At 43.6% G+C, this 27,740-nt stretch overlaps 1 protein-coding gene across 1 annotated transcript in view; it reads right to left on the minus strand.

Annotated features, from left to right (window-relative positions):
* Positions 1 to 27,740, minus strand: part of IGF2R (insulin like growth factor 2 receptor) — a 132,840-nt gene that overhangs the window by 90,930 nt on the left and 14,170 nt on the right. Inside the window, exons 2-4 of the mRNA XM_073022295.1 lie at positions 20,177 to 20,316; positions 2,202 to 2,326; positions 533 to 631 (exon numbers count right to left, since the gene is read on the minus strand). Coding sequence (XP_072878396.1) covers positions 533 to 631; positions 2,202 to 2,326; positions 20,177 to 20,316 — 364 coding nt within the window. The remainder of the gene's footprint in view (positions 1 to 532; positions 632 to 2,201; positions 2,327 to 20,176; positions 20,317 to 27,740) is intronic.

A 27,740-nucleotide genomic window follows, 5' to 3' on the forward strand; every position in this document is an offset into this window, starting at 1 on the left:
GGAAAAGAATTTAAGGGGCACGTGGCCTGGACTCACATTGCAGCCAGACGTCATCCCAAGGCTGAGGAGAGGGACAGACAGATTTAACAATGCAAACAGGTAAAGGAGACTTATCAGAGTGGGGTGCCACACAGGTGGAACACCAGGTGCAAAGGAAGACGAAGCAGTCAGTGTCAGAAACAGATGGCCCCTGCAGGGAGAGTGAATACTCTAAGCCCAAGCCCAACCACGCCACTTAGTTTACTGAGTTACACAGCGCCAGAAACCAAGAACTAACTTGCCCTATATGGATGAGCCATTCTATTTCCAATCTGGACCAAAAATCACATCCTGTGATATTTTAAATGCCCTGTCCTAAAAATAAGAATCACTCAGACAAGTTTTGAAAAATTAAATCACATGGTATCTCTGCTCAAATGCAATTTCGAAGCTAAAAAAGATTTTCACCCCGAAAGGTCAGAATGAGTATTTGAAAGGTAAAGCTCCCCGGAGTATACTTCACAAGCATGTAAGTTTGAAGTTCCTGTGTTACCTCCTTTTTTGCTTTAAATATGTCTTTCTTGCAGGCTGCAGTGGTCCTCCACTCAAAGTAGTGCACACATTCTGTTGCGGTTACAAATTCAGGAGTTCCCTATTAAAAAATAATAACAATTATAATAAGTTACCATGCCACAAATTGTAAAGATTCTTCTTTAAAATTAGAATGCAGTAAAGGCTACTAAAATAAAGAGAGCCGCAGCAAGAAGGGAAGGGGATGCAACCGCTTTAGTTAAAACAGGGTCATCAAGACGTTCCCAAATCTGAAAATGCTGAGACCAAAGCTTCATAAAATCATGTAGGGATTTTGTGTAACTAATCCAAAAGCATTCTACCGCCCCAGCTATGCAAGTACAGTGAGTGAGTTCATGGGAAGAAATCCTCGGTCACTCTCCTCTCAAACTCCAAATGTTCTCTTAAGCAAATGCCAGCAAACCAAAGCCAGGAAACATGACCTCATGCTTCCCGTGAAAAGGCTCCCATGAGAAGCCCATCTGTATCTGATCAAGTTAGTACATCCACCAGACGCCCACCCTCCGAGGCAGCCCCTCCTGTTAACCGCGACCAGAGTGGACTACAGACAGGCCGATCACAGCATAGCAGGGTGACACAGGCACAGCAGGAACTGGCCTCTACGCTCCCACGGGCAAGTCTAGGGAGTTATCCTGCACAGCTCTTTTTTTGGTATGGTGAACCCAGAATTCATAAAGGAAATGAGTTAAAAGTTAAAACAGCAGCTATATATTTTATTCTGTAATATAAATCTTCTCATTTAATGCTGCTGCACACAGATTCTTTTATTTTTTAAGGTCTCAATATGCACAACGATGCACTTCATACGCGGATCCAAAATTAACAATGTTAGTTTTATTCGCCAAGTTCTTCAGATGAGACACTGTGGACCTGAAGGTGCAACAGTCACAGTCCCAAACTCTAAAATGATATTTTAAAGCAATTTAGTAGCCACAGAGTTTCACTCGACCTGACTTTCCTAAAGATTGGGTTCTTACTCTGATTCAAGAACATTCATAGAATTTGTATAACAATTCCTTCTCCCAAGAGCTAAAACAATTATTTACTGCAAGTTCCTTTCCAAAAAATAAAGATTAAAAATAACAAATTACATACAATATGCCCATAAGAACAATCATAATAATTTACACAATGACGTCCTCTTTAAACACCAGGTAATATCCAAAAAACTTGAGAACCCCATAACCACGGGCCAAGGCTTCTCCTAAACAGATGTGGCTATCTCTAATTTAATATAAATGAGGAAAGAAAAGTATTTTCAAGAAAAACTAAATACGCTGCTCTAAAACCCATCAAAATGAAATGCTAGGAGAAGAGGTTTTAGAAAAAAAAAAAAAATTATGCCTATAACATAAACATTAAACAGTGCACTGATTTTTACCACACGAATCACACTTAATTGTAGTTTTACAAAAGACGTGGTCCATGTTTTACTTAAAAGTTGTAACAAGTTTAGAATTTGTTTACTTATTGGTTCTTGATGGTGATGGTGATTTGGTAGGGTTTTTCTTATTTGTGTTTCTAAGTTTGCTTACTGATTCTTCCTGGAATACCTCTACAGCCAGAATACCAAGGGGCAGACATTTTTTTTTTTTTTTAAAGAAATACATCAAGTGTCTGTGTGGACTCACCAGGGTTTTCCCACACAGGAAGGCAATGCTGCTCTGGACTCTGTGATTTGTGCCTGGCCGGTCACAGCTCACTGTTGTGTTGAATTCCAGGAGAGATCTGGTTGCACTCCTCAAAACAGAGTCACCTATTTGGAGAGAAAAGAGAGTGAACAAGCTATAAAATATACATAACCAAACAGCTACTTCCAAGAAAAAGCAAATTAAAAGTAGCATTACAATTTATCTGACAGCTTACAAATTTATAAAACTTTCCTTTCCCAGAATTTTCCATCTCAGGAGTAGCATCCCCATTACATTACACTGAGTGCCATCTTTACCTTGTCTGCTGCTTTCCATACATCAGAAAGGTCCACAGCTATACGCCCATCTCAAATCTGTCCACATTTCTCCACCTCTACTCCCGCTAAAACCACTACCTGCGCTCCAGCACTGGCCACCTAACTGTTCCCCCTGCCTCCAGACTAGTCTCATCCCTCACCAACCTCACTTCCTCATCCATCTTGCACCAGTGTGATCTTCAAAAATACAAATCAGAATATATAACTCAGCCACTGAAATTTTTCAATACTTCCCATCACATATGCTACAAAATCAGCATTCTCTAGAAAGGCCCACAAGTACAGTGACCACATCTCTGTTTGTCTGGGACATTACTGTAACAGTCCAGAATAAAAAGTCTATGTAAAAATCAATATGATGGGCGTTGGCATAGGAATAAACTGATCAGAAGACTAGAATAGAGACCAACTGACTAGAAGAGAGAGCACAGAGACACAAATGTGAATTAAACTTTGATTATGACAGAAGTAATAGATCAGGGAAAAGAGGAGGCTGTTCAATAAGCAGAACTGGAAATAAAAACAGAACTGGAAACAAAATGGTTATCCATATGGAAAAAGACAAAATTGGATCCCTATCCAGTACTGGGTACAAAAACCAACTCTAAACACAAGCTTGTCCAACCCGTGGACCGTGGGCCACATACAGCCCAGAATGGCTTTGAATGCAGCCCAACACAAACTTGTAAACTTTCTTAAAACATTATGATATTTTTTGTGATTTTTTTTTTTTAGATTATTAAGTATTATGAGTATTAGTGTATTTCAGGTGTGGCCAAAGATAATTATTCTTCCAATGTGGCCTAGGGAAGCCAAAAGGTTGGACACCCCTGTCTAAATGGATTAAAGATGTAAACATCAAAATACAAACTTCAAAACTTGGCAGAAATCTTAAGATAGAGAAAGATTTCTTATGACTCAAAATGATTAATAAGGTTGACCTATTCAATCTAAGAGTTTATACTCATCAAAAAATAGCTTAAAGAAAACAGAAGTTATAAACTGGGAAAAACACAGAACGGGCAAAGAACCAGCATCAAGAATGTCTACATACATTCACATGCAAACAAATAAGAAAAAGAATTTTTTACGTATAATTCCAGGAAATAAAGGACGATGAATTACCTCTGACTGAGAAAGCACACACCATGCCAGAAAGGAGAGAGAAGGAAAAATCCACACCTAGCCACACAATGGTGGATTTCAATATCCAACGAAAAGAAAAAATTCTAATCTAGGTCACACGCAATAGAAATCCAATATAAAATGAACAAGACATGATCAAGCAAACCGAAGAAAAATGTACATCAATAAATATGTTAAGAGATGTTCAATGTTACTGGTGATCAAGGAATTTCAAATCAAGACCAAAATGGTATACCGTTTACAGCCATCCCTCTGGCAAAAATTAAATACCAAGTGTCAGACGTGAGATGGCTCAGAGCTCTCCTGTATTGCTAGTGAAATGTTAACTGGTTCAACAACTATGTAAGTCAGTAGGACATTATGTCCTAAAATTGAACATTTGTGTGCCCTATGGCCCAGTTATTCCACTCAGTTATTCCACTCTTCTGAAGAGCAAAAACCTGGAAATAACCAAAGGCCCATCAACAGAAGAGTGGATAAATTAACTTTGGCAGATCCACGCAATAAAATATTACAGCATCCAGAAGGAATAAAACACAGTGAAAAACAACAATATGGTTGATTTGTAGTAATATCACTGTTATCATTTAAGTCCCAAAAAGTTACACATAGGAAGATATACACTTTAATAAAGTTAGTTCCATACACATACAGATTTTTTTTTTGGAAATTAGATACAGTAAAAAAAAATATAATACAAGATGGGAGCTAACGATTACTTCTAGTGGAAAGTCAAAGAGGGAAAAGCAAAACAGACAGTGGTTACTGCCAAGATCCTAGATTTTTGTTGGTAACAGGGCTCACTACATTACACAAAACAACTAATTTTTTAAAAGTAAAAAGGTTAGTCCACGGATTAACACATGGATCACTGTATGTGTCATGAGCTCGGGATGACAGCTGATCCAATCCCATATACACCTGAAGTCTTGGGGCAGGGGCGAACCAAAAGTCAGCGCTGCCCCACAGCACCAGACTGATGGCCCGGTGGTTCTTCTGCCTGCGTGCAAAAGTCGGCCAGGATCATCCTTCCCGCATCTGCAACACCCAGGGTCTTTTCTAAAACCTTTGCCCGGTCGGCTCAGCCAAAAGGACACAGAAGTCCTGCAGAGGCTCTGAAACCAAGGACAGTGCCCCGTGGACAGCTCCCTCGCCTGGACAGCTTCCGCGCCTGGACAGCTCCTGAGCCTGGACCGCTCCCCGCGCCTGGATCGTTCCCCGCGACTGGACCGCTCCCTGCGCCTGAACAGCTTCCGCGCCTGGACAGCTCCCTGCGACTGGACAGCTCCCCGCGCCTGGACAGCTCCCCGCTCCTGGACAACTTCCGCGACTGGACAGCTCCCCGCGCCTGAACAGCTCCCCGCGCCTGGACAGCTCCCCTCGCCTGAACAGCTCCTCGCGCCTGAACAGCTTCCCCGACTGGACAGCTCCCCGCGCCTGGACAGCTCCCCGCGACTGGACAGCTCCCCGCGCCTGGACAGCTTCCGCGACTGGACAGCTCCCCGCGCCTGAACAGCTTCCCCGACTGGACAGCTCCCCGCGCCTGGACAGCTTCCGCGACTGGACAGCTCCCCGCGCCTGGACAGCTTCCGCGACTGGACAGCTCCCCGCGCCTGGACAGCTTCCCTGACTGGACAGCTCCCCGCGCCTGAACAGCTTCTGCGCCTGGACAGCTCCTGCGCCTGGACAGCTTCCGCGCCTGGACAGCTCCCCGCGCCAGGAAGGCTCCTGCGCGTGGACAGCTCCTGCGCCTGGACAGCTCCTGCGCCTGGACAGCTCCCCGAGTCCCGCCTGCAGTGGGCGTGTCTGGGAGGCACTCAGCAGGGGCCGGGGCGGGCTCAGCGGTGCCGAAGTACCCGCCTAGGGAGACGCGCAGCTGGAAGTGCGTGAGGGCTGGAGACGCGGAAGGCGCGTGGGGCGCAACAGGCACACGGGGCATGCAGAGTACAGGGAGGTGCGAAAGGGGGAGGCGCGAAGGGGGAGGCGCGAAGGGGAAGGCGCGAAAGGGGGAGGCGCGAAGAGGGAGGCGCGAAGGGGGAGGCGCATGAGGCGTGGAGGGTGCCGGGTGGTACAGGGGATAGGCAGAGAGGCACAAGGGTGGGGAGGTGTGGGGACCGGAGGAGCATGAGAAGGCGAGGGGTGTGGCGAGGCGCGGGGCGGAAGGCAAGGAAGCCTCCGGAGGCACGGAACCCCAGGAGGCGCAAAGGGTGCGGGGATGCACGGGGCCGAGGAGGCGCGGAGGACCAGGGAGGCGCAAGAGGCCCAGGAGGCAAGGGGTCCTGGAGAAGCACGAGAGCCAGGAGTCGTGGGGGACATCGGGAGGTGCAAGGGACCCAGGGACGCTCGAGGAGCCCAGGAGGCGCGGAAGACTGCAGTTGGGGGAGGAGGGAAATGGGGTGGGTGGAGGATGGGGGGCGGCCGCTACAGGCAAAGGAATGCAGCGTCTCCTGGCAGCTTCAGAAGGCAAGCCCCCAACCTCGTGTCCTGTTCGCACACAGGGTGACCCCTCTGTGCCAAGAGCCCCTGCGGGTCCCTCATAATGTGCGGGTCACGTCCTGAAAAGGAGGCAGAAAAAAAGCCCTGGAAGCGGGAAGGGAGTGACCCAGCTGCACGGCCACGCTGGCGGCCACTGCATCCCTCGGCGGTAGACCCGGGCGGGGCGCACACCCACCCCTCACCGGCTTCCTCGCAGCCCAGCGGCCAAGGGCAGACACCGGCGAAAGCCGCGGAAAACTGCGGCCTCCCAGAGAAGGGCCGGGCAAGGACTGCGGGCTGCCGCCACCATGCCAGGCCCCCAGCCTGTCCCCAACATGCCAGGCCTAGGCCTCCCAGACTGCGGACCCTAAGCTCCAGGTTCGCAGGGCTGCGCGCCGGAACCCCTAGGACTCGCTGGCAGAGCCTCTTTAGAACCACATTAGACCAAGCTGTATCTTTTATGTACAGAGTTGTTCGTTGTTTTTCAGCTGCCAGGGCTCCCAGTTTGAGATCACGTCACCGGAGCCCGCCCAGATGAACCAAGCTTGCAACACGGGGGGAATCTAAGCGCTAGGACTGAGGAGCCGGACTAAAGAACCGCACACCGCAAGGCAAGATCCAGGATCCAATCAGATAGAGCCCTGGTGTCATCTAATTGCAAGATCCAATCAGATCACACCTTATTACCATAAGCTTATAAAACCCCACCCAGCCCCCAGCTTGGGGCTACAGGTTTGCGCTTTCTTCCTGTCTCGTCGCAGTGCAGTCCACTCTCTCCAGCAAAAACCCTGCACTTCGGTGTCTGGCTTTCCCTGGTGCACTGGCAGACAGGTCCGGTTTGGTCTGGTGACACTCTAGGCCATGCTTACACACTCACCAGGCCTACCAGGACACATTCACCAGGCCCTCCAAACCATACTTACAGTAACCACCAGGCTGCACACACGGGCCCTCCACACCACACACCACACCACACCACACTTGGCTGCACCCCCGGAGCCGCACCTTCAGGTTCTCCAGAATCCGCAGGGACCTCAGTACCAGCCAGGCCACACAACCCAGCACTCCAAGCCACACTCACTAGACCCACCCGGACCAGCAGGCCACACCTCCGAGTGCTCCAGATAGCGCTTGCCAGGCCCTTCCAGACCACACTGGCCAGGCTGCACCTTGGAGCCCTCCAGGCCATGCTCTCAAGGGTACCACCATGCCAGGCTGCACCGGGCCCTCACGTGCAGCTCAGTCAGACCACCAAGTCGCACTCTGCGGGCCCACCAGGCTGCACTTCCAAGCCCAAGCAAGCCCACAGTGATTAGGCCTCCTTGAAGCCACAAAGTTCACAAGCAGCCCCCCTGCCTGCCGCAGGGCTATAGCAAAATTTTATTATTGCCATGGCAATTAGAACCTACAAGGCGGAGAACCCTTCCTGTCCTACTTCCTGATTTGCTCAAGCAAGTCTTTCCTCTCTCCCCTGCACACCCACTTAGCGTTTCCTTCAACATACACTATTCATGCTATTTTGCCAAATTTAAAAAAACAACAACAACAACTCATCCAATGTTTTTTTACCTCCAGCTTCTCTATTTATATGGATACTCTTTTAAAAAGATACTTATTTTCTTGCTATCACCAACACACTCCTTGGCTACCCCTCTTGTCCCCTGAACAGGCTGTTCCCCCAGAGAGACACACAGCTCACTCCCTCAACTTGAGGTCTTTACTTACATGTCACGTTCTCAGTGACACTTACCCTATTTAATATCCTTGCACACACACCCCTGAGCCCTCAGTACTCCTGATTACCCTTCCTTTCTTTTTTTATGGCAGTCATCATAGTTTAACATACTACTTAGCCATTGCTTTTTTCATCTGTCTCCCACCCTACTAAAATGTAAGCTCCATGAAAAAAAGAGATTCTTGTCTTTTGTAGTTACTGATTCAATTCCAGTACCTAAACCAGGGCCTACATATCACTGACAGTCAAATATTTATTATAAATAAACATTAACTGTTGGCTGTTTTAATATAATGCATACATATAATTTTAGATGATTTAACCAAGTAAATAAGAAAAGACACTACAAATTACTGAACCATACCCATACAGATTGTTCCAGCATATGTGCCACAATAAACAATGCTACCAAAAACCTTTTGTAGAAATATCTACATATAGTACTACTACTTCTATCCGTTTGAGTCACAAAAGATTATGTGAATATACGTTTTAAAATGTAACAGGTATTGCCAGATAGACTATCAGGAGAGACCATAAATCAGATAAAAACATGAGTTGTATCCAAAACTCAACCAGGTAGCATCTTAAATATCCAACAGAATTCTAGGTTTTAAGAAAATAAAATACTTAAGAGGAAAAGGCATTTTCACATCTTATGAGTCAAAGAGATGAAAGATACAATCCAGTGATCAATCCAGATGCCTGCCCTAGATTTCTGTGAATGCATACAAGAATCAGACACTACCAAATCACTGGAAGTCAGGGGCCAGGCTCTTTAGAGTAAACGAATCACCTGGGACGGCGACTACAGTAGGACTCACTGTGTCCTACCAGGTCACCAGCAAGAAGCCAAACAGCATTCCAGGCTCCAGTGGTAACCTCAATTAACACTGTTCCCTAGTGAGTACATTACCTTAAGTTAAATGGGCTGGTAACAGGCTTCCTGAAATGGATATACAGCTTTAATCCTCAGAAGGTTAATTAAAATCATAATATGAATATTTGACGTGATAGAAAAAATGTGAACGTACTTGGTATTTTTACTGCAATATTTAATATAACCCCAATCCAAAGTTTATAACTCAGCAGTTAATTCAGACTTATGCCACAGTATTAGAACATTTAAGAGAATTTTAGGTTTATCATAACTAGTAAATATATAAGAATTATTAAATATATAATACTCACAAATTTATAATTATTGTTACACTGAATTTTTAACTGTTAAGTCAGACATCTGAGGTACTTAAAAAGGAAATCAAATACAGTTGACCCTTGAACTGCACAGGTCTGAACTTCCCAGGTCCACTTATACACTGATTTTCTTTCCCCTCTGGAACCCCAGAACAGCAAGACCAGTCCCTTCTCTTCCTCCTCCTACTCAGCCTACATGAAGACAATGAGGATGAAGATCTTTATATGATGATCTACCTCCACTTACTGAATAATAAACATATTTTCTCTTCCTTATGATTTGTTTTTTCCTGAGACACGGTTTCTCTCTCTTACCTAGTCCTGGGCTCAAGCAATCCTCCTGCCTCAGCCTCCCAAGCAGCTGGGACTACAGGCATGCACCACCATGCCTGGCTAATTCTTTTACTTTTTGCAGAGATGGGGTTCCACTATGTTGTCCAAGCTGGTCTCAAACTTCTGGGTTCCACTGATCCTCCCACCTCAGCCTCCCAAAGTGCTGTGATTAGAGGTGTGAGCCACCACACCCGGCCTGATTTTCTTAATAGTTTCTTTCCTTTACCTTACTTTATTGTAAGAATACAGTATTTAATACATATAACATGCAAAATATGTGTTAATTGACTTTATGTTACTGGTAAAGCTTCCCAAAAACAGCAGGCTATTCGCAGCTCTGGTTAGAGGGAGTGAAGTTAAACGTGGACTTTCAACTGTGCAGGGGGTTGGTGCCCCCTAACTCTAGTGCTGTTCAAGGGTCAAATGTATATAAAATGTATAAACCACTTTAAAATGTGAAGATAATTAGGTTGCAAATGGGATCAAATATTGTTCACAGGCCCTATAAAAATGATGGCTAACATTTGCTAAGATTCACATATGTAATATTTGCCTAAGGAAACACTAATGTATGATTTTTTTAATTTCTTCTGAGCTCCTTGGATGTGTGGATAATGTATGATTCCTCAATTTAAAATAATGTAATATTGTTTAAACCAGCATTTAGGTCTTAATAGTTGTTTCTCACTAAAAAAATTTTAGGGCAGCAGTCCCTAACCTTTTTGGCACCAGTGACTGGTTTCATGAAAGACAATTTTTCCACGGACTTGGGTTGCGGGCGGGATGGTTTCAGGATGATTCAAGCATATTACATTTATTGTATCCTTTATTTCTATTATTATTACATTGCAATACGTAATGAAATAATTATACAATACACCATAGTGTAGAATCAATGTGAGCCTGAGCAACTAGATGGTCCCACGTGGGGGTGATGGGAGACACTGACAGATCATCAGGCATTAGATTCTCATAAGGCGCCAAAACCTAGATCCCTTGCATGTGCAGTTCACAATAGGGTTCGTGCTCCTATGAGCATCTAATGCTGCCACTTATCTAACAGGATGCAGAGCGCAGGCAGTAGTGCAAGCAATGGGGAGCGGCTGTAAATACAGATGAAGCTTCACTCTCTCACCTGCCACTCACCTCCTGCTGTGCAGCCCAGTTCCTAACAGGCTAAAAACTGGTATCAGTCTGTGGCCCGGGGGCTGAGGACCCCCACTTTAGAGCACTTTAAAACTCACACCAGGCCAGGTGAGGTGGCTCACACCTGTAATCCCAGCACTTTGGGGCACCAAGGCGGGAGGATCACTTGAGGTCAGGAGTTCAAGACCAGCCTGGTCAAATGGTGAAACCCCATCTCTACTAAAAATACAAAAAAAAAAAAAAAGATTAGCCGGACATGGTGGTGCCTGTGATCCAAGCTACTCAGGAGGCTGAGGCAGGAGAACCACTTAAACCCAGAGGGCAGAGGTTGCAGTGAGCCAAGATCACGCCACTGCACTCCGGCCTGGGCAACAGAGTGAGATTCTGTCTCAAAAAAAAAACAAAAAAAACCCACAAAACTCACACCAACTATTATCTTCCCAAAAGGATTAAGAGACAACCATCTTCCTGCAGCAACATATAAATAAATGTGCCCATTTCCAGGCTCCCTGCCAGCACTCTATGATTCAACGACTTAAATTTATGCCAACTTCTCAAAGAAAAATGAGATCTCATAATTGCTCTGATTTACATTTATACCTGGTGATGCGGCTTAGCTCTGTCTCGCCACCCAAATCTCATGATGAATTGTGATCTCGAGTGTTGGAGGTGGGGCCTGGTGGGCGGTAATTGGATCACAGAGCTGGTTTCTAATGGTTTAGCACCATCCCCAAGTGCTGTCTCGTGACAGCGTTCTCACGAGATCTGCTTGTTTAAAAGGGTGTAGCACCTCCCCACTCCTCTCCTGTCACTATGCGAAGAAGCTGCCTGCTTCCCCTTCACCTGCTGCCATGATTTTAAGTTTCCTGAGGCCTCCCCAGCCATGTTTCCTATACAGCCTTCGGAACTGTGAATCCAACCTCTCTCCTTCATAAATTACCAAGTATCAGGTAGTTCTTTATAGTAATGTGAGAAAGGCCTAATACACCTGGCTTACTGGTGAAGTTGTATCGACTGTCTGGATTTCTTCTTTTGTGAATTACCTGTTCTTTGACTTTGCCATTTTTCTCCCGGGTTGTTTTTCTTACCAATTTTTAAGAAAAGCTCTCATCCTGTTAGTACATTGACAAACATGCTGGAAATGTTTTTCCCAGTCTAGCATATGTCTTTTGTCTTTACAACACCTTTTAGTCATTAAAAGGTACGTAATAAGAAATGTTCCTCTTCTCCTGTATGGCTTCCAGGTTTCCTTAAGGAAGGCTCTTCTAGATTATATCTACATGTTACTAATTTGTTTTCCAATGTTCTATCGTCTTTTTACTTTCAAATCTTAACTGAGCTGCAATTTTGGTATGTGATCTAAAGGAGGGACTGAACTTTGTTTCCTAAGAGACAACAGCTACTTACACCCAATTTTTTGGTTGTAAGTTATCTTAAGTTACCATATATATTTGGATCTATTTCTATACTAGCTCTTCTGTTCCTCTGATCTGCTGGGAGCTCCAGTGCTTGTGGTCATTTTGAAGGTTCACATTTTTTCCTTTCTAGCAAGATCAAAAGAAGTTTGCTTTCAGATGTCCTCTCAGAGCCACACATTCAGATCTCCCATCCTGGTCTCCATTTCAGCTCCAATCTGTCTGATGTGACCAAACGACTCACATAAAAACACAGCCCTGAGTGAATACACAGGCTCTAGAGCTGGCTGTCCACATTCAAATCCATAACCACACCACCTCCAGCAAGGTGCTCATTGTGGAGGCTACAGTAACTCCATTATGGGGGCCAAACAGCCCTGCTGACTTCTGATTAACCCCAGTTCCAGGAAGGCCTCAAGATTTCCAGTTTATCTACTGTTCCTTGTGTAAGAGCAGGTACTTATCATGAATCCTCCCCTTAGGTCAAAAAACCTACTTCAATTGTCCTACACATCCCTTCTGAACCACCCCTTCCCTGTGGTGTATGAGCCCTGGGTCCCGGGTGGGTAATGGTGGAGGGATCCATCTCATCTCGTGACTTCTGGAGATGTGGCTTCTATTCATAAGTCCCTATTAAATGTTCCTTTCTGAGAAACTGGGTGTCAGCCTCTTTCGTCAGCCTCTCAACTTCCTGGGACTCCGGGGGCAGATGTGCGCAGACCCGCCCACTGTGGAACACAGATCCATTTTGCACTTCAGTTTCTTCATTTGTAACATGAGGGAAATGAAATCACCTACTTTAAAGGGTTGTTGAATGAATTAAATGAGATATTTTACTTTAAAACACTAGGCCTAGCACATGAATGCGCAACAAATTTAGGTATTTTTATTGTATATGCAAATTAGATTTGATTCGGGATTAACCCTACGCTACTGTCAATGTCTCTCATTCACTCATGTGAACTGCTCTCTCCAGTTGAAGAAAGGGAGCCGTTACTGACAGTCCTGAAAGTATATATGACTCCCTCTGGAAGTTTCAAGCTCTGGGAAAGGGATCGGTCACATGTATTTGGGGGAAAAAATGAGATTGGAAACTGCTGGTTTATAATAGTATCATCATCAACTTAACCTGTAAGTTACTTTTTAGTCATCTAGTTATCTTTGGTATCTCCCCCATAAGCATCCTTTCCTATTCCACGTGGCCAGCTTTCTAAAAACACCTTCTATCACATCACCTCCCCGTTACCGTCACAAAAGATCTGTAATGGATCCACTCCCTACCAGAAAATAACTCCTCTCCTCCTCCTCCCTGGTTTTCAAGGCCCACAGAACTTGGTCAAACTCAAACTCTGTCCAGTGAGGCCAAGCTCACAAATTATCCTTCAAGTAAGTTGTCTCCATCTGGCATCAGTCTACGTGGTCTTATCCTATCCTATCCTATCCTATCCTACCATAAACTCAAGACACACTTTCATTAGCCAAAAATATTGAAGTATTATAATAAAATCAAGAAAATAGCTACTTTTCCTTCTTTCTGAACACCCACGTAACACTGGCCAACAGGCTTACTTGTGGCCTTTCTCTGTGAGTTCTCAAAAGAGCACGATGAGGAAACTGGCCATCTCATCTGTAAGTTTCCCGAGTATATCACCAAAGGGTAACATCTGTCAGACCCAAGAATTCACGACAATCCAGTGCTTTCTCAGATCTCAATCCCAGGCCTCAAATCCCTCCCAGCAGGTTTTTCAGTCTGGATGGTCTCTTTGTAGAGAGAGAGGGAAATCAAACAGGAGCTGGGCCTCAACCAGCAGACTTTGCACTCCCTTATCTTCTTACTCTAAACACTGCTTTCTACAAAGCTCTTTTAACTGTGTTTAGGAATTTCTACGCAAAACGACAAGTGGGGGTTTGTTTCGAGACAGCTGAACACAGTTGTCAGAGGCCAGTTCTCAGAAGAACCAGAGTTACAGGCGAGCAACCATCACCAGAATGGACTATCAAGTGGAGAGTACTGGAGCCTAGTAGAGAACCCCTGGGATGAAGCCAGGTCAAAAAAAAAAAAGAAATAAGAGAGGGGCAGAGAACGGCTAGGAACCCTGAGGGACTTCGTATTCCCTTGAAAGGGGTGGTGGGAATGCCACTGCTGCCTCTCACCTCTGTGGCCAACGGCTGGTACCCAAACTGTGGGAGAGCTTTTCTGCCCTCGCAAACCCAAACACTGGTGCGGGCAGCAATTTGGGGATGTCCTGAGGGCATTACATCAGACTACCACTTGTGCCAGGTTGCTCACCTTCCAGTGGACCTGGGTGGCGGCGGCAGCAGTAGCGGGCATCATACTAAGGGCAAAGTCCTTGGAGGACTGCCTGGGGAAGCTCAGCACTGATGTCTCTATATCACCAGAGGCCCCACAGACCTTTCTTGGCACCTGCTGAGACTGCAGCAGCCACACAGGGCTGGCTGGACCCAGGGGAGCTGCAGGGTTCACAGAGACCTACCCTCAGGGAGTGCTGCTCCTAAGGGAAGAAAGAGTCCAGTATGCCAAGGAGGCACCCCTTGAGACAAAGGAGACCAGAGCATGCACTTTCCTGTGCCCAGGAGCATGGCTTGTGGGCTGAGAGACTGTGCCACCTGCAGCAGACACAGGGGTGCTGTACTCAGCTCTGCAAGGGAGGCATATGCTTCCAGCCTAGGAGCCAGGTGGTCTCAGTGCTTGGGCACGGATGTGGGGAGTGGGACTTCTCCTCCCCCACCCTCCACCCACTGCTGTGGGCACAGTCGTGGCTGCTCCCACAGGTTGGCACAGGCACACAGGACAGTGGCCATTCTGTGGCTGTTAGCGGTAGCTGTTTCCACTGGCAGTGTGCCCACTGGGCCAGGACTTGCATGAAAGGTGGGGCCCCACCCTCTATACACGGACCCACAGCATCCCTGTGGCAAAAAGCAGGAGAGCTACAAATCTGTATGCTTTGGGTTGAGGGAGGAGGCTCACTGCAGAAGACAAGTTGGTAGTAAGCCATGGGACAGGTGTCTCTCATGGCACTCACTACACTGCAGCCTGAGACAGATAGCGATATTCTCATGTTCTGAATGTCCCCAGCACCAGGACAGGGTGTGACAGGGAGGCAGATTGCACTCCTATCTGCCCAGGCCATAGAGCTGGGGCAGTCCCCACACCTCCCCACAGACACCTTGGCAACTTCTACAGAGCTCCCCCTGCTACCCGTGTTAGGGCTGGTGCTTGAACCACTGGAGTATCCAAGAGAACTGGCAGTTCAGTTTAGCTTTGTCCCCCGCTCAGGGGTTGAGCAGGGAGCTCAGGCCACTGTGCATTCCACAGACCACGTCACTGCCTGAAGTAACAGAGCTTCCCCCATAAACAAAGGTCACACATAAACCCATCGGATTCCACTGCAGCTGGCTTTTACCAGTAAATACCACCTGCTGGCCTGCACAACCCAATATAAATTCTGCTGCCACAAGTACAAAGCAAAGGAGAACAAGATAACTTCCTGAGAACTCTGCCTTCCAGGCCCAGCGGGAGATGGGTGAGGACCCTGCTCACACACCCAGCACATCACTACTATCACTAGCATTTGAGAAAGCTACCACAAAAAGGCCATCTATAACCAAGAAACTCAGAGTCTTTGTCACTGAAAGCACCCAGAACTGAAGTCAAACAACTATATACAACATACATTATATTCACATTCTCAAGGGAAAAAAAATTCTGCCAAAGTAAATTTAAAAATAAAGAAGAGACAGTTTATCCAGATGAGAATGAAGCAGAGTAACAACTCTAGAAGTATTTAAAAAAAAAAAAAGAGTGCTGCAACATCCCCAAGACTCACACTAACTCTCCAGCAGTGGACCCTAATGAAAATGAAATCCTTGAAATACCAGATAAGGAATTCAAAATATTGATTTTAAAGAAGCACAATAAGATCCAAGAGAAAGTCAAAAAACCAACACAAACCAGAAAAACAATACAGGATCTAAATTAAAATTTTACTAGAGATAGCTATTTTTTAGAAAACCAGACAGAAATTCCAGAAATAAAAAATTCATTGTAGGAATTACAAAATACAATTGAAAGCTTGAACAGCAGACTAGACCAGCAGAAAAGAGAATCTGATAGCTTAAAGACAGGTTTGAATTAACCCAGACAAAAGGTATAAAACTCACATATCTACCAAAAGAAAAAACAATCCAACCATATGTTGCTTACAGAAAACCACCTAACTGGTAAAAACAAAGACTCAAGGTAAAGAGGTAGGAAAAGATATTCCATGCAAATAGAAACCAAAAGTGAGCAGGAGAAGAAATACCTGGACAAAACAGCCTTTTAAGTCAACAACAGTTAAAAGAGAAAACAAAAAGAAGACCATTAAATAATGATAAAGGGATCAATTCAACAAGATATAACCATCCTAACTACGAATGCACCCCACACCAAAGCACTCAGATTCATAAAATAATTACCACTAGACCTAAGAGACAGACAGCAATGTAATAATAATGAGAGACTTCAACACCTCACTAATAGCACTAGAAAGATAATCGAGACAGAAAATCAACAGTAAAACACTGAACTTAAATTGGACTCAGGATTAAATGGACCTAAAAGACATTTAAAGAACATTCTACCCAACAACCACAGGACATACATTCCTCTTAGCACATGGAACACTCTCCAGGATAGACCATACGTTAGGCCACAAAACAAGTCTCAATACATTTTAAAAACTGAAATCATATCAACTATCTTCCCAGATCACAGTGGAATAAAACTAGAAATCAATTCCAAGAGGAGAACTCTCAAAACTACACAAATCCATGGACATTAAACAACCTGCTCCTGAATAACCTTTGGGTCAATGACAAAGTTAGGATGAAATGTCAAAATTTTTTGAAATGAATATAAATAGAGACATAGTAGACCAAAACCTCTGGGATACAGCAAAGCAGCGGTAAGACGAAGTTTATAGCACTAAATGCCTACATCAGAAAGAAAGATCACAAATTAATGACCTAATATAACCCTCATGGCACTTGGGAAAAAAAAGAACCAACCAAGTTGAAACCTAACAGAAGAAATAACAAAAATCAGAGCAGAACTAAACGAAACTGAGACCCCCCCCCAAAAAAAATGCAAAGTATCAACAAAACAAAGTTGGTTCTTTGAAAAGATAAACAAAATCAATGGACCACTACTCAACCAAAAAAAGAAGAGACACAATTCAAACAAGCACAATCAGAAATGAAAAAGTAGACATTAAAACGGATATTACGGAGAGACAAACGATCATCAGAGGCTACTATAAACATCTCTACATTCAAAAAGTAGAAACCCTAGAGGAAATGGATACAATCCTGGAAACATACAACCTCCCAGTATTGAATCGGAAGAAACAGAAATCCTGAAAAGACCAGTAACAAGTAGTGAGATTGAATCAGTACTTTAAAAATCTCTCAAGAAAAAGCACAGAACCAGACAGACTGAGAGCCAAATTCTACCAAAGGTACAAAGAACTGGTACCAATCCCACTGAAACTGCTCGCTGCAAAAAAAATAAAATAAAATAAAGTTGGAGGGAATCCTCCCTAACTTGTTCTATGAAGCCAGTAACACCCTAATACCAAAGCAAGGCAAGGACACAACAAAAAAGGAAAACTACAGGCCAATATTCCTAATGAATACATGCAAAAATCATGGCCTAGAAGAATTAGTATTGTTAACATGACCATAATGACCAAAGCAATCTGCAGATTCAATGCAATTTTTATCAAAGTACCAAAGTCATTTTTCACAGAATTAGAAAAACAATCTTAAAATTCATATGAACAATATGAGTAGCCAAAGCCTGAATAGCAAAAGCAAATAACAAAGCCAGAGGCATCATGTTACTTGACTTCAAATTATACCTGAAGGCTATAGTAATCAAACAGCATGGTACTGATATAAAAATAGGCAAACAGATTAGTGGAACAGAATAGAGAATCCAGAGTCAAAGCCACATACTTACAACCAACTGATCTTTGACAAAGCGGACAAAACATAACACTGGGGAAGGGATATCCTATTCGATAAATGGTGCTGGGAAAACTGGACAGCCATATGCAGAAGAATGAAACTACATCCCTATCTCTCACCATATACAAAAGTTGGAGACTTAAATGTAAGATCTGAAACTATGAATATTCTAGAAGAAAACCCAGGAAACACTATCCTGGACATTGGCCTAGACAAAGATTTCATAACTAAAACCTCAAAAGCAAATGCAACAAAACAAAAATAGACAAGATTTAATTAAACTAAAAAGCTTCTGCACAGCAGAGTAAACAGAAAACCTACAGAACGGGTGAAAATATTTGCAAACTGTGCGTCTGACAAGGGACTGACATCCAGAATCTACAAGGAACTCAAAACAATTCAAAAAGAAAAAAGAACCCCTTTAAAAACAGGGCAAAGGATATGCACAGACATTTCTCTAAAGACATACAAATGGCCAACAAGCATATGTAAAAATGTTCCACATCCCTAATCATCAGAGAAAGGCAAATTAAAACCACAATGAGACATCATCTTATACCCACTGGAATGGCAATTATTAAAAAGTCAAAAAGCAAAAGATGTTAGGAAGAATGTAGAAAAACGGGAATGCTTACATACTGTTGGTGGGAATGTAAATTAGGATATCCTCTATGGAAAAGAGTAGAGAGATCTATCAAGGAACTAAAAATAGAACTACCATTCCATCCCGCAATCCCACTATTGACTATACACCTGAAGGAAAAAAATCATCATATCAGAAAGATACCTGCACTCAATGTTTATCACAGCACTACTCACAATTGCAAAGATGTGGAATCAACCTAAGTGTCCATCAATGGATGACTGGATAACAAAAAATGTGGGGTGTGTGTGTGTGATTTCATTCCTTTTTATGGTCAAATTCCACACCTTGGCCATGAAAAAGAATGAAATCACAAGTTTTGCAGCAACATGAATTGAACAACAGCCCATTATCCTAAGAAAAATAACTCAGAAAGAGAACATCAAATATCACATGTTCTCACTTATAAGTAGGAACTAAACAATATGTACACATGGACATGGACAGTGGAATAACAGACACTGGAGACTCAGAAAGGTTGGGGGGTGAGGAATTAGAAATTATCTACTGGGTACAATGTACACTATTCAGGAGACAGGTATTAAAAACCCAGATTTACGACTATGCAATATATCCATGTAACAAACTGCACTTGAACTCCCAAATCTGTAAAAATGTAAAAATGTTTAAAACACAAAACAAAATGACAGCGCTACCACAGTAAGCTTCTCTCCCAAATCCAAAAGCCTAGCTAGCATCCTCTTCTAGTTGTCAGACGATCCCAGTCACATACCATCACCATGTCATGACCATCCATTGTGGTCAAACCTCATTATTCTAACTGCCTTAGTGAAAGGTCACCACAGACATCCATGTTGCCAAATCCAAGGGCAATGTGTTCTGCTTTTCTGTCCGCCCTGCATCCCCTCCTTCAGGTATCTGCCCTGCCCTACTCCATGTAACCTGGTGCTGTCAATCCACTTGGATTCATATTCTTCACAGGATAGCGATCCTGATCCAAAAGGCATACATCTGGGGAAATGAAATGAACCCTAGGAAAGAAGGGGCTGCACCTTTTTCTCTGAGACTGTCAATCCTCAGGACTATTTAACCTTTAATGTAAGCCTAACTCCAGTGACCATCTTTGATGGCACACACACTGTCTGGGAACTACAGCCAAAACTGGAAGGCACAAAGGAGTGGGAGTGCGGGGAGCACTAAAGGAAATGGGGGCTGGGGGAGAATGTAAAAACAGAGTTTAAGAAAAACATGGGTGAGAAGGGACAGCCATCTAGGAGATATCTTTCAATATCAAATACACATCCTACATAATTCTTCATAACGGTGGTCTGCACAGTATCCACTAGACAGAACTAACCTAGTTTCAGCTCATACTAGACATTCAAACCGTTATCATTTTTAACTACTAACCAATGTGTATTATGTATTATAAACATTTATAATTTCTAAACATTCATAATTTTTGTACAGCTATATACATATAGCTATACACAGTCATTTTAGCAAAACTGAGGAATCATATTGCCAATCCAGTAATTTAAGGTAGTTTTACTTACCCACTGAATGATAAGTGTGTGTCTTCAAGTCGTGCATACAAACAGCACTTGATGGCCCGCACTGGACAACACCCACACTTCCGCAGATGTTGATTTTATAAAGTACATTATTTTTGGTATCAACAGCTTCCCATGTATAACTGGAAAGGAAGAAAAACAACTTGTCACTGTCACTGATTTATCAAAAATTAAACTTCTCTCTAGTTTTATTCAAGCCACATTTGCTTAAAACTGCCACAAACTAGAAAATACACTTTCCTTAGCCAAAAACACTAAAAAGTCAAGTATGTTAAGTTGCAAAGAAGCCAGGGCAGAAACTACTAACACCATCTGTCTCTGGTTCAATCCACTCTGAAGCTACCTCAGGACTCAAAGATCATCAAAATAGAAATATCTGGCTGGGCGAGGTGGCTCAGGCCTGTAATCCCAACACTTTGGGAGGCCGAGGAGGGTGGATCACAAGGTCAGGCGTTCGAGACCAGTCTGGCCAACAAAACGAAACCCTGTCTCTACTAAAATTACAAAAATTAGCTGGGCATGGTGGCACATGCCTGTAATCCCAGCTACCTGGGAGGCTGAGGCAGGAGAATTGCTTCAACCTGGGAGGTGCAGGTTGCAGTGAGCCGAGATTGTGCCACTGCACTCCAGCTTGGTCAACAGTGCAAGACTCTGTCTCAAAAAAAAAAAAAAAGAAAGAAAGAAATATCTTACCATTAATTTAAGAATATCAACTCAGATCAGTGTATTGGTCTGTTCTCACACTGCTAATAAAGACATACTCAAGACTGGGTAATTTATAAAAGAAAGAGGTTTAATTGACTCATAGTTAAGCATGGCTAGGAAGGCCTCAAGAAACTTACAATCATGACAGACGGGGAAGCACACACATCCTTTTTCAGCAAGGAGAAGTGTGGAGCAAGAGGGGGAAATGTCCCTTATAAAACCATCAGATCTCGTGAGAACTCACTCATGATCACGAGAACAGCATGAGGGTAACCCCCGCCATGATTCAATTACCTCCCACCAGGTCCCTCCCACCACACACGGGGATTATGGGAACTACAAGCTGAGATTTGGGTGGAGACACGGCCAAACCATATTAATCAGTAATTGCTCAAGACTCATGCTGAATATAAGATAGTAATAGCCTTTCCAATCACACCAAAATGCTGAAAAGCCAAAGGATTTTTTAACTCTATTTTATTAAAAAGCTAGCTATGGCACGAAAGGCAGCTCCACTTCTGCTTTTACCTCTTAGAGCTACAGTTCAGATCTGAACTTGCAAGACAGAGCTGTGCAATGAGTCAACTATCAGATTCGAAATCACACAAAATTCACTACACCAAGCATTAACACTCATTGTTCAAACCTCTGGAAAAGCAGATAGTGAGTAATTGCTAATGCATCAACCAGTATACTTGGGACAAAATAGGTGGTTTCCCGGTTCTGCGAAAACAATTATTCTCAAATGTCTACTCTGCCCTGGGGAGAATGTTTTGTCCATTTTGTAAAATGGGGATCAACTCCTCAGCAGGAGTAAAAACAGAAAAGGAAGAAAGTGTCTTAAAATGTCCTTGCAAAATGTAAAAAATAAAGGCCAGGCCAGGGTCTCATGCCTGTAATCCCAGTACTTTGGGAGGCGAAGGCCAGAGGATCACCTGAAGCCAAGAGTTTCAGGCCAGCCTGGGCAACAGAGCAAGATCCCATATCTACAAAAATATTTTTTATCATTTTAAATGCAAAAGCTGTTATTTACCTCAACAGTATTGCTAAAAGAAGGGGCAATAAGTTAAATCAGAATTGCTTAGGCTAGGTCCATCCAGGAGTTATGGAGGCCCTGGGGTAAGACCGCCATATTTATCTACCTAGCAGTGTTATGCAGCCTATGCAATACCCCGTTGACGACAGAAGCACTCCCTCACAGAAGGAGCCGTCCACTTCCCAGAGCTCCCTTCCACAGTGCACCAAGGCAATGACTCAGCACAAAACCAACCACCAGGTCCTCCACAACATGTCTCCCTCCCCGACTGTGAACTAGTTTCAGCAATGGAGGAGCCATAGTAGCCCTGTTGGGGTACTGGAAGACAAGGCACCAAGAACTCCTAGGTCTGGAAACCCATCGAACCCACCTGCCAAGAAACCAAACCACATACACAGGCCTTTAAAAGCAGGGAGATGGAAGGTCTGATGGCCACTAAGTGGCTACAAACCTGAAGAGCAGGCTGGGGTACTTAGGTGCCCAGTCTTAGGGTGACACCCTTGGGGTGTTACTCTTCAACTCAGCTTCTTCATCAGGAACATGTTAAGAGTTATCTCCTAGACTCAGGATGAGTCAAGGACATTAGAAAATAACCCAAGTATTATCAGGCACAGAGAAAAATCATCCATAAAGGCTTGTTTCCTTTGCCCTTCATTAACCTTTATTCATGTGTTTCACAGGTATTTCTTAAGTACTTACTGCGGGAGGCACAGGAGAGTACAGCAATGAACAAAACAAAGAGGCCCTGCCCTCTCGGAGCGTATATTCCAGGTTGCAGGATACAAGATAAACAAGTAAACAAAGACTTGGCTACTACTCAGGAAAAATGCTAATCTCTTATCAGGAGCCATAACTAGTTTCTCCAGGATACCAGAGACAAACCTCAAGAAGCGGCAGTGGCATCATTGCATCATTAAGCTATTTCACAATCCTAAGTATATGATACTGGTGCATGAGGGTGTCATTTAAAATAAGTTAACTGGTAGAAATCAACGCTAGAGATCCACAAGTACCTAAAATGCTATGCTTTTCTTTTTTTTTTTTTTTAAGACTGAGTCTGGCTCTGTCACCCAGGCTGGAGTGCAGTGGCCGGATCTCAGCTCACTGCAAGCTCCGCCTCCTAGGTTCACGCCATTCTCCTGCCTCAGCTTCCCGAGTAGCTGGGACTATAGGCGCCCGCCACCACGCCTGGCTAATTTTTTGTATTTTTAGTAGAGACGGGGTTTCACCATGTTAGCCAGGATGGTCTTTAGCTCCTGACCTCGTGAACCCGCCCAACTCAGCCTCCCAAAGTGCTGGGATTACAGGAATGAGCCACCGTGCCTGGCCGGCTATGCTTTCCTTAAAAGAAATCCACCATTTTTGCAAAGGGGATATTTAAATAAGGTAAAGAGTGTGTGTGCTTGGGGAGCAGAATCAAGATTTTAAAAAGAATAAAATGAGGGATATTGTCCTGATAATCTGGAAATCAGGGCTGCTAGAGAGAAAAGTGTTGCTCTATTCAATTATATTATTTTCTCTATTTGCATTTCATACTTGTTTTGTCAAGACTCATCAAATGTAAGTGGTTATGGAAGTAGGAAACAGGAGCCTATTAAAATACTTGAACACTGACTTTTTTCAGGGGGTTGATTTAACCACTCAGCACAAGGCAGCCCTCCTCCAGGCCTGGCAACTTCAATGCCATTCAAAGCCATCAGCAGCACTTGAGGCAAAGGCACCAATATCTCAGAGTTCTTAGCCACAGCTTTAAAACGAAGAATAGTCACAATAGGTTTCTAAACTTCACTCCAAAGACACCTGCAAGTTGTCAGTACTTAAAACATTCTGATGTTTCAACGGACATTATGTCTCCTTTAAAACAAACTAATGGCAGGGCGCAGTGGCTCACGCCTGTAATTCCAGCACTTTGAGAGGCTAAGGCAGGCAGATCACGAGGTCAGGAGTTCAAGATCAGCCTGATCAATATGGTAAAACTCCGTCTCTACTAAAAATACAAAAAGTAGCCAGGTGTGGTGGTGCACACCTGTAGTCCCAGCTACTTGCGAGGCTGAGGCAGGAGAATCGCTTGAACCCAGGAGGTAGAGGTTGCAGTGAGCTGAGATTGCGCCACTGCACTCCAGCCTAGGCAACAGAGTGAGACTCTGTCTCAAAAAAAAAAAAAAAAAAAAGGAAAAGAAAAAACTAAACTAATACGCCTAGCCCCTAGTATCAACAGGAGCTCAGAAACAGTCATGTGGTTTAAATAATCTATCTGAAAATTTATGAAGAATATTCCAAAAACTATTATGTACTCTGGTATGCACTCTGGTTAAACTATCACTAGACAAGCTTCCACTAAAGTAAATAGTTTTTAAAGACTATTTCATAATAAACTTAAAATCATATAAATAACTGATAACAAGTTTTAAGAAATCACATGTTTGAAACTAAAGGATTCTAAATTTCTTTCCACATTAAAGGCCAAGCCTCCAGAATGCCCTAAGCTAAAATCATTCTTAAATTGGTATTAAAGTTTAAAAGCACCATGATCACATGATAGAACTAGAAAATGGTTTCAGAAGCAATAAAATTATTACAGACTAAATAAAATTTAATGATATATTTGAGGAATAATAAATTTTTTGTCTGAAAGTCTATTAGAAAATTCTCTACCCGAAGTGCACATGTACAGCCAGAATTAGGAAACTATTCCACAACAGTATGGTTCATTTAACAGCCAAGCAAATGGAACCATTCAGCTGAGATTCCCAGAAAAAGCCTACATTCTAGACTAAGTTATCTGAGCTTACACAAGTAAAGACTTAAGAAAAAAACTGACAGAAAAAAAAAATAGAGATCAACATACTCAATCAGAGAAAACTAAGCTGTAATACTAAGATGTTAAATGTTAGCAACAAACAAGCTTCTGGAAGAAAGTATCTGCAAGCTGTGTGGAAACACAGTCTTCACTCAAACACACACACACACACGAAGGAATGTGTTGAATACATTTTCTGAAAGAAAGCACTTCAGGCCATGTGTGGGTGGCTTATGCCTGTAATCCCAGCACTTTGGGAGGACAAGGTGGGAGGATCACTTGAGGTCAGGACTTCGAGACCATTCTGGCCAATATGGTGAAACCCTGACTATTAAAAAAAAAAAAAATACAGAAATTAGCCAGGCATGGTCGCGCATGCCGATAGTCCCAGCTACTCGGGAGACTGAGGCACGAGAATAGCTTGAATCAAGGAGGTGGAGGCTGCAGTGAGCCAAGATCGCACCACTGCACTCTAGACTGGGTGACAGAGTGAGACTCCCTCCGTCTAAAAAAAACAAAGAACCTCTGCAGCAGGATAGGTAAAAAAAGCCCAGTGAGCATTTTCTTGAAACTCTGTCAAGTCTTCTAAAAGTCATTAACGCTATGCTGTATTCTATCTCGACTGAAGGAAACCAGCAGGACACAGGAGGAGGAGCGGGGAGAACAGCAAAGGCCCACAGAAGCAGCTTGTCCACTGGAAACAACCCAGGATTCCTGCCCATTGTCCCAGCCTTGCAAAATCCAGTGACCCTCCTCAAGGGAGGCAGCCTGATTTCAGTTAGAGTCACTCTTTTGGATGCAAAACCATCTGTCCAAGAACCTTGGTTCTTCAAAACCATCACTCTGGGACAGAAAATGTTCTAGAAAATCAGCAAAAGTAAGCAAAATCTTTGCTATTCTATGTCATTTTTCAGAGCGTAAAACAGCTAATGGTCCCTCTCTCATTCTCAAAAAATCCAAATGCATTCCAAAGCCAGCCCGACAGCTGGAGATATACACAAGTGCTGCAGCAGCTCCTCCAGACAGTGCTCCCCGGCCCAATCCACAGCTCTGGCACTAGCTGCAATGGCATTTTGTACAGCTCAGTGGTGGCATCTTCTGAGGTGCCTGTTATCCCCAATGACACCGTCACTCTGGGACAGTAATGTCCTCCCTCCTGGAGCAACGACTGGCAGATGCAGGATCAGCATCTACTGATGGCTTGAGAAGGACACTGGCCAGTTTGGCTAAGAACCCACGACAGCACAGCTCTCACCCACAAGGCTAACACGTGAGCCAAATCTCCCTACAGAACTGGACGCCATTATCCAACCCTCCCAAGTTCCTCAGCTTTGAGGCCAAGGATCCCAAGGCTCAGAAGGAGGAACTTGCCCAGCATCACAGAATTACAAAGTGAAGAATAAACCCAGGCAGTGGGAGGCCCAAGGGTGAGTCCTTAACCACTTACGTAAACGGCTGCATTTATTTTCCATTTTAAAAAATGGTTTTAACTTTTCAGAAAACATTCAGTTTCAGTTACAACACGAAAACTGGCAAAACATTCCACAAAACTTTAGTTTAAATCTTGCCGCAATAAATGCCATTAAAATGATAGACTCTGTATAGCATAAAGATCTCCGAGTTCCTATCATATTGCCAACCACCTATATAATTTGATTCAATAAAATACTAGTCATATAGAAAAATTAAAGTCATCCCTTCACAGCACCTTGTAATCACAGATACAAGACCCCCAGTAGAGGCCTGAAACCAGGAATATGGTTTCAGATGTGGTTTCTCCTTTACATACATACCCATGATTAAGTTTAATTTATAAATTAGTTGTTGTAAAAGAGTAACAACTAATAATAGTACAATTATAACTGTAATAAATGGTATGTGAATATGGCGTCTCTCCCTCTGTCTCAAAATATCTTAATATTTTCAGACTACAGGTGACCATGGGTAACTGAAACCTTAGGAAGTATAACTGCTGATGGGGGGACTGGTTTAACAGTCACTCACTTAATGATGGGGATACACTGTCAGAAATGTGTCATGAGGCAATTCTGTCACTGCACAAACATCACTGAGTGTATCTGCACACACATAGATGGTGTCACCTCCTACAAACCTAGGCTATATGGTATGTCCTATCGTTCCCAGGCTACAAACCCGCACAGCATGATGCTGCATTGAATACCGCCGGCAACTGCAATACATGATATATATATAAACATAGAAAAGGTGCAGCAAAAATATGGTATGAAAGATTTAAATGGCACACTTGCCTAGGGCACTTAGGATGAACGTAGCCTGCAGGACTGGAAGTGGTTCTGGGTGAGTCAGTGAGTGAGTGGACGTAAAGGCCTAGGACCTGACTGGACGCTTTTATAAGACTGGTAGTGCAGTGGGTTCGTGTATAGCAGTATTACCACAAACATGTGACTAATGCATTGTGCTATGGCGTTACAACGGCTACAGCATCACTAGGTGATAGGAATTGTTCAGCTTCATCATAATCTTCTAGGACCAAGGTCATTTATGTAAACAGTAGTTTATGCAGTCCATCATTGGCCAAAACGCTTCTCTTCTCATTTTTAATGTCATGGATACTACTTGAATAATAAAGGCAGAATTCTAAGAGTGGTTGAACCCATCTGAGGACAGCCTCTATGAAAAAGCTGTGAAATGTCCAAAGATTCAGACCCCATCACATCACGCTATCAACAGATCATATGCTTTCTTGCTCAACTTCTTCCCCAAGCTTAAACTTCTGCTACTCTATACTCCCAGTCCACTTCTGCTTTCTCTTCTGCACAGTGTGAATTGTCAAACACCAGAGCATTGCCTTCCACAACCTCTCTTCCCATACCCAACTGGTCTCCATGGAAATAATACCAATTCCTTCAGTCGGCTCCTTCCCACTGGCTGCACTGTCCTTGCTATTTCTATACAAGAAGCTTGTGAACTCCACAAACAGGGACCACATCTATATTGTCTTCCTCAACTCAGATGCACACTCT

The sequence above is a fragment of the Chlorocebus sabaeus genome, chromosome 13 (assembly GCF_047675955.1).
Source record: "Chlorocebus sabaeus isolate Y175 chromosome 13, mChlSab1.0.hap1, whole genome shotgun sequence".
Classification (NCBI taxonomy): Eukaryota; Metazoa; Chordata; class Mammalia; order Primates; family Cercopithecidae; genus Chlorocebus; species Chlorocebus sabaeus.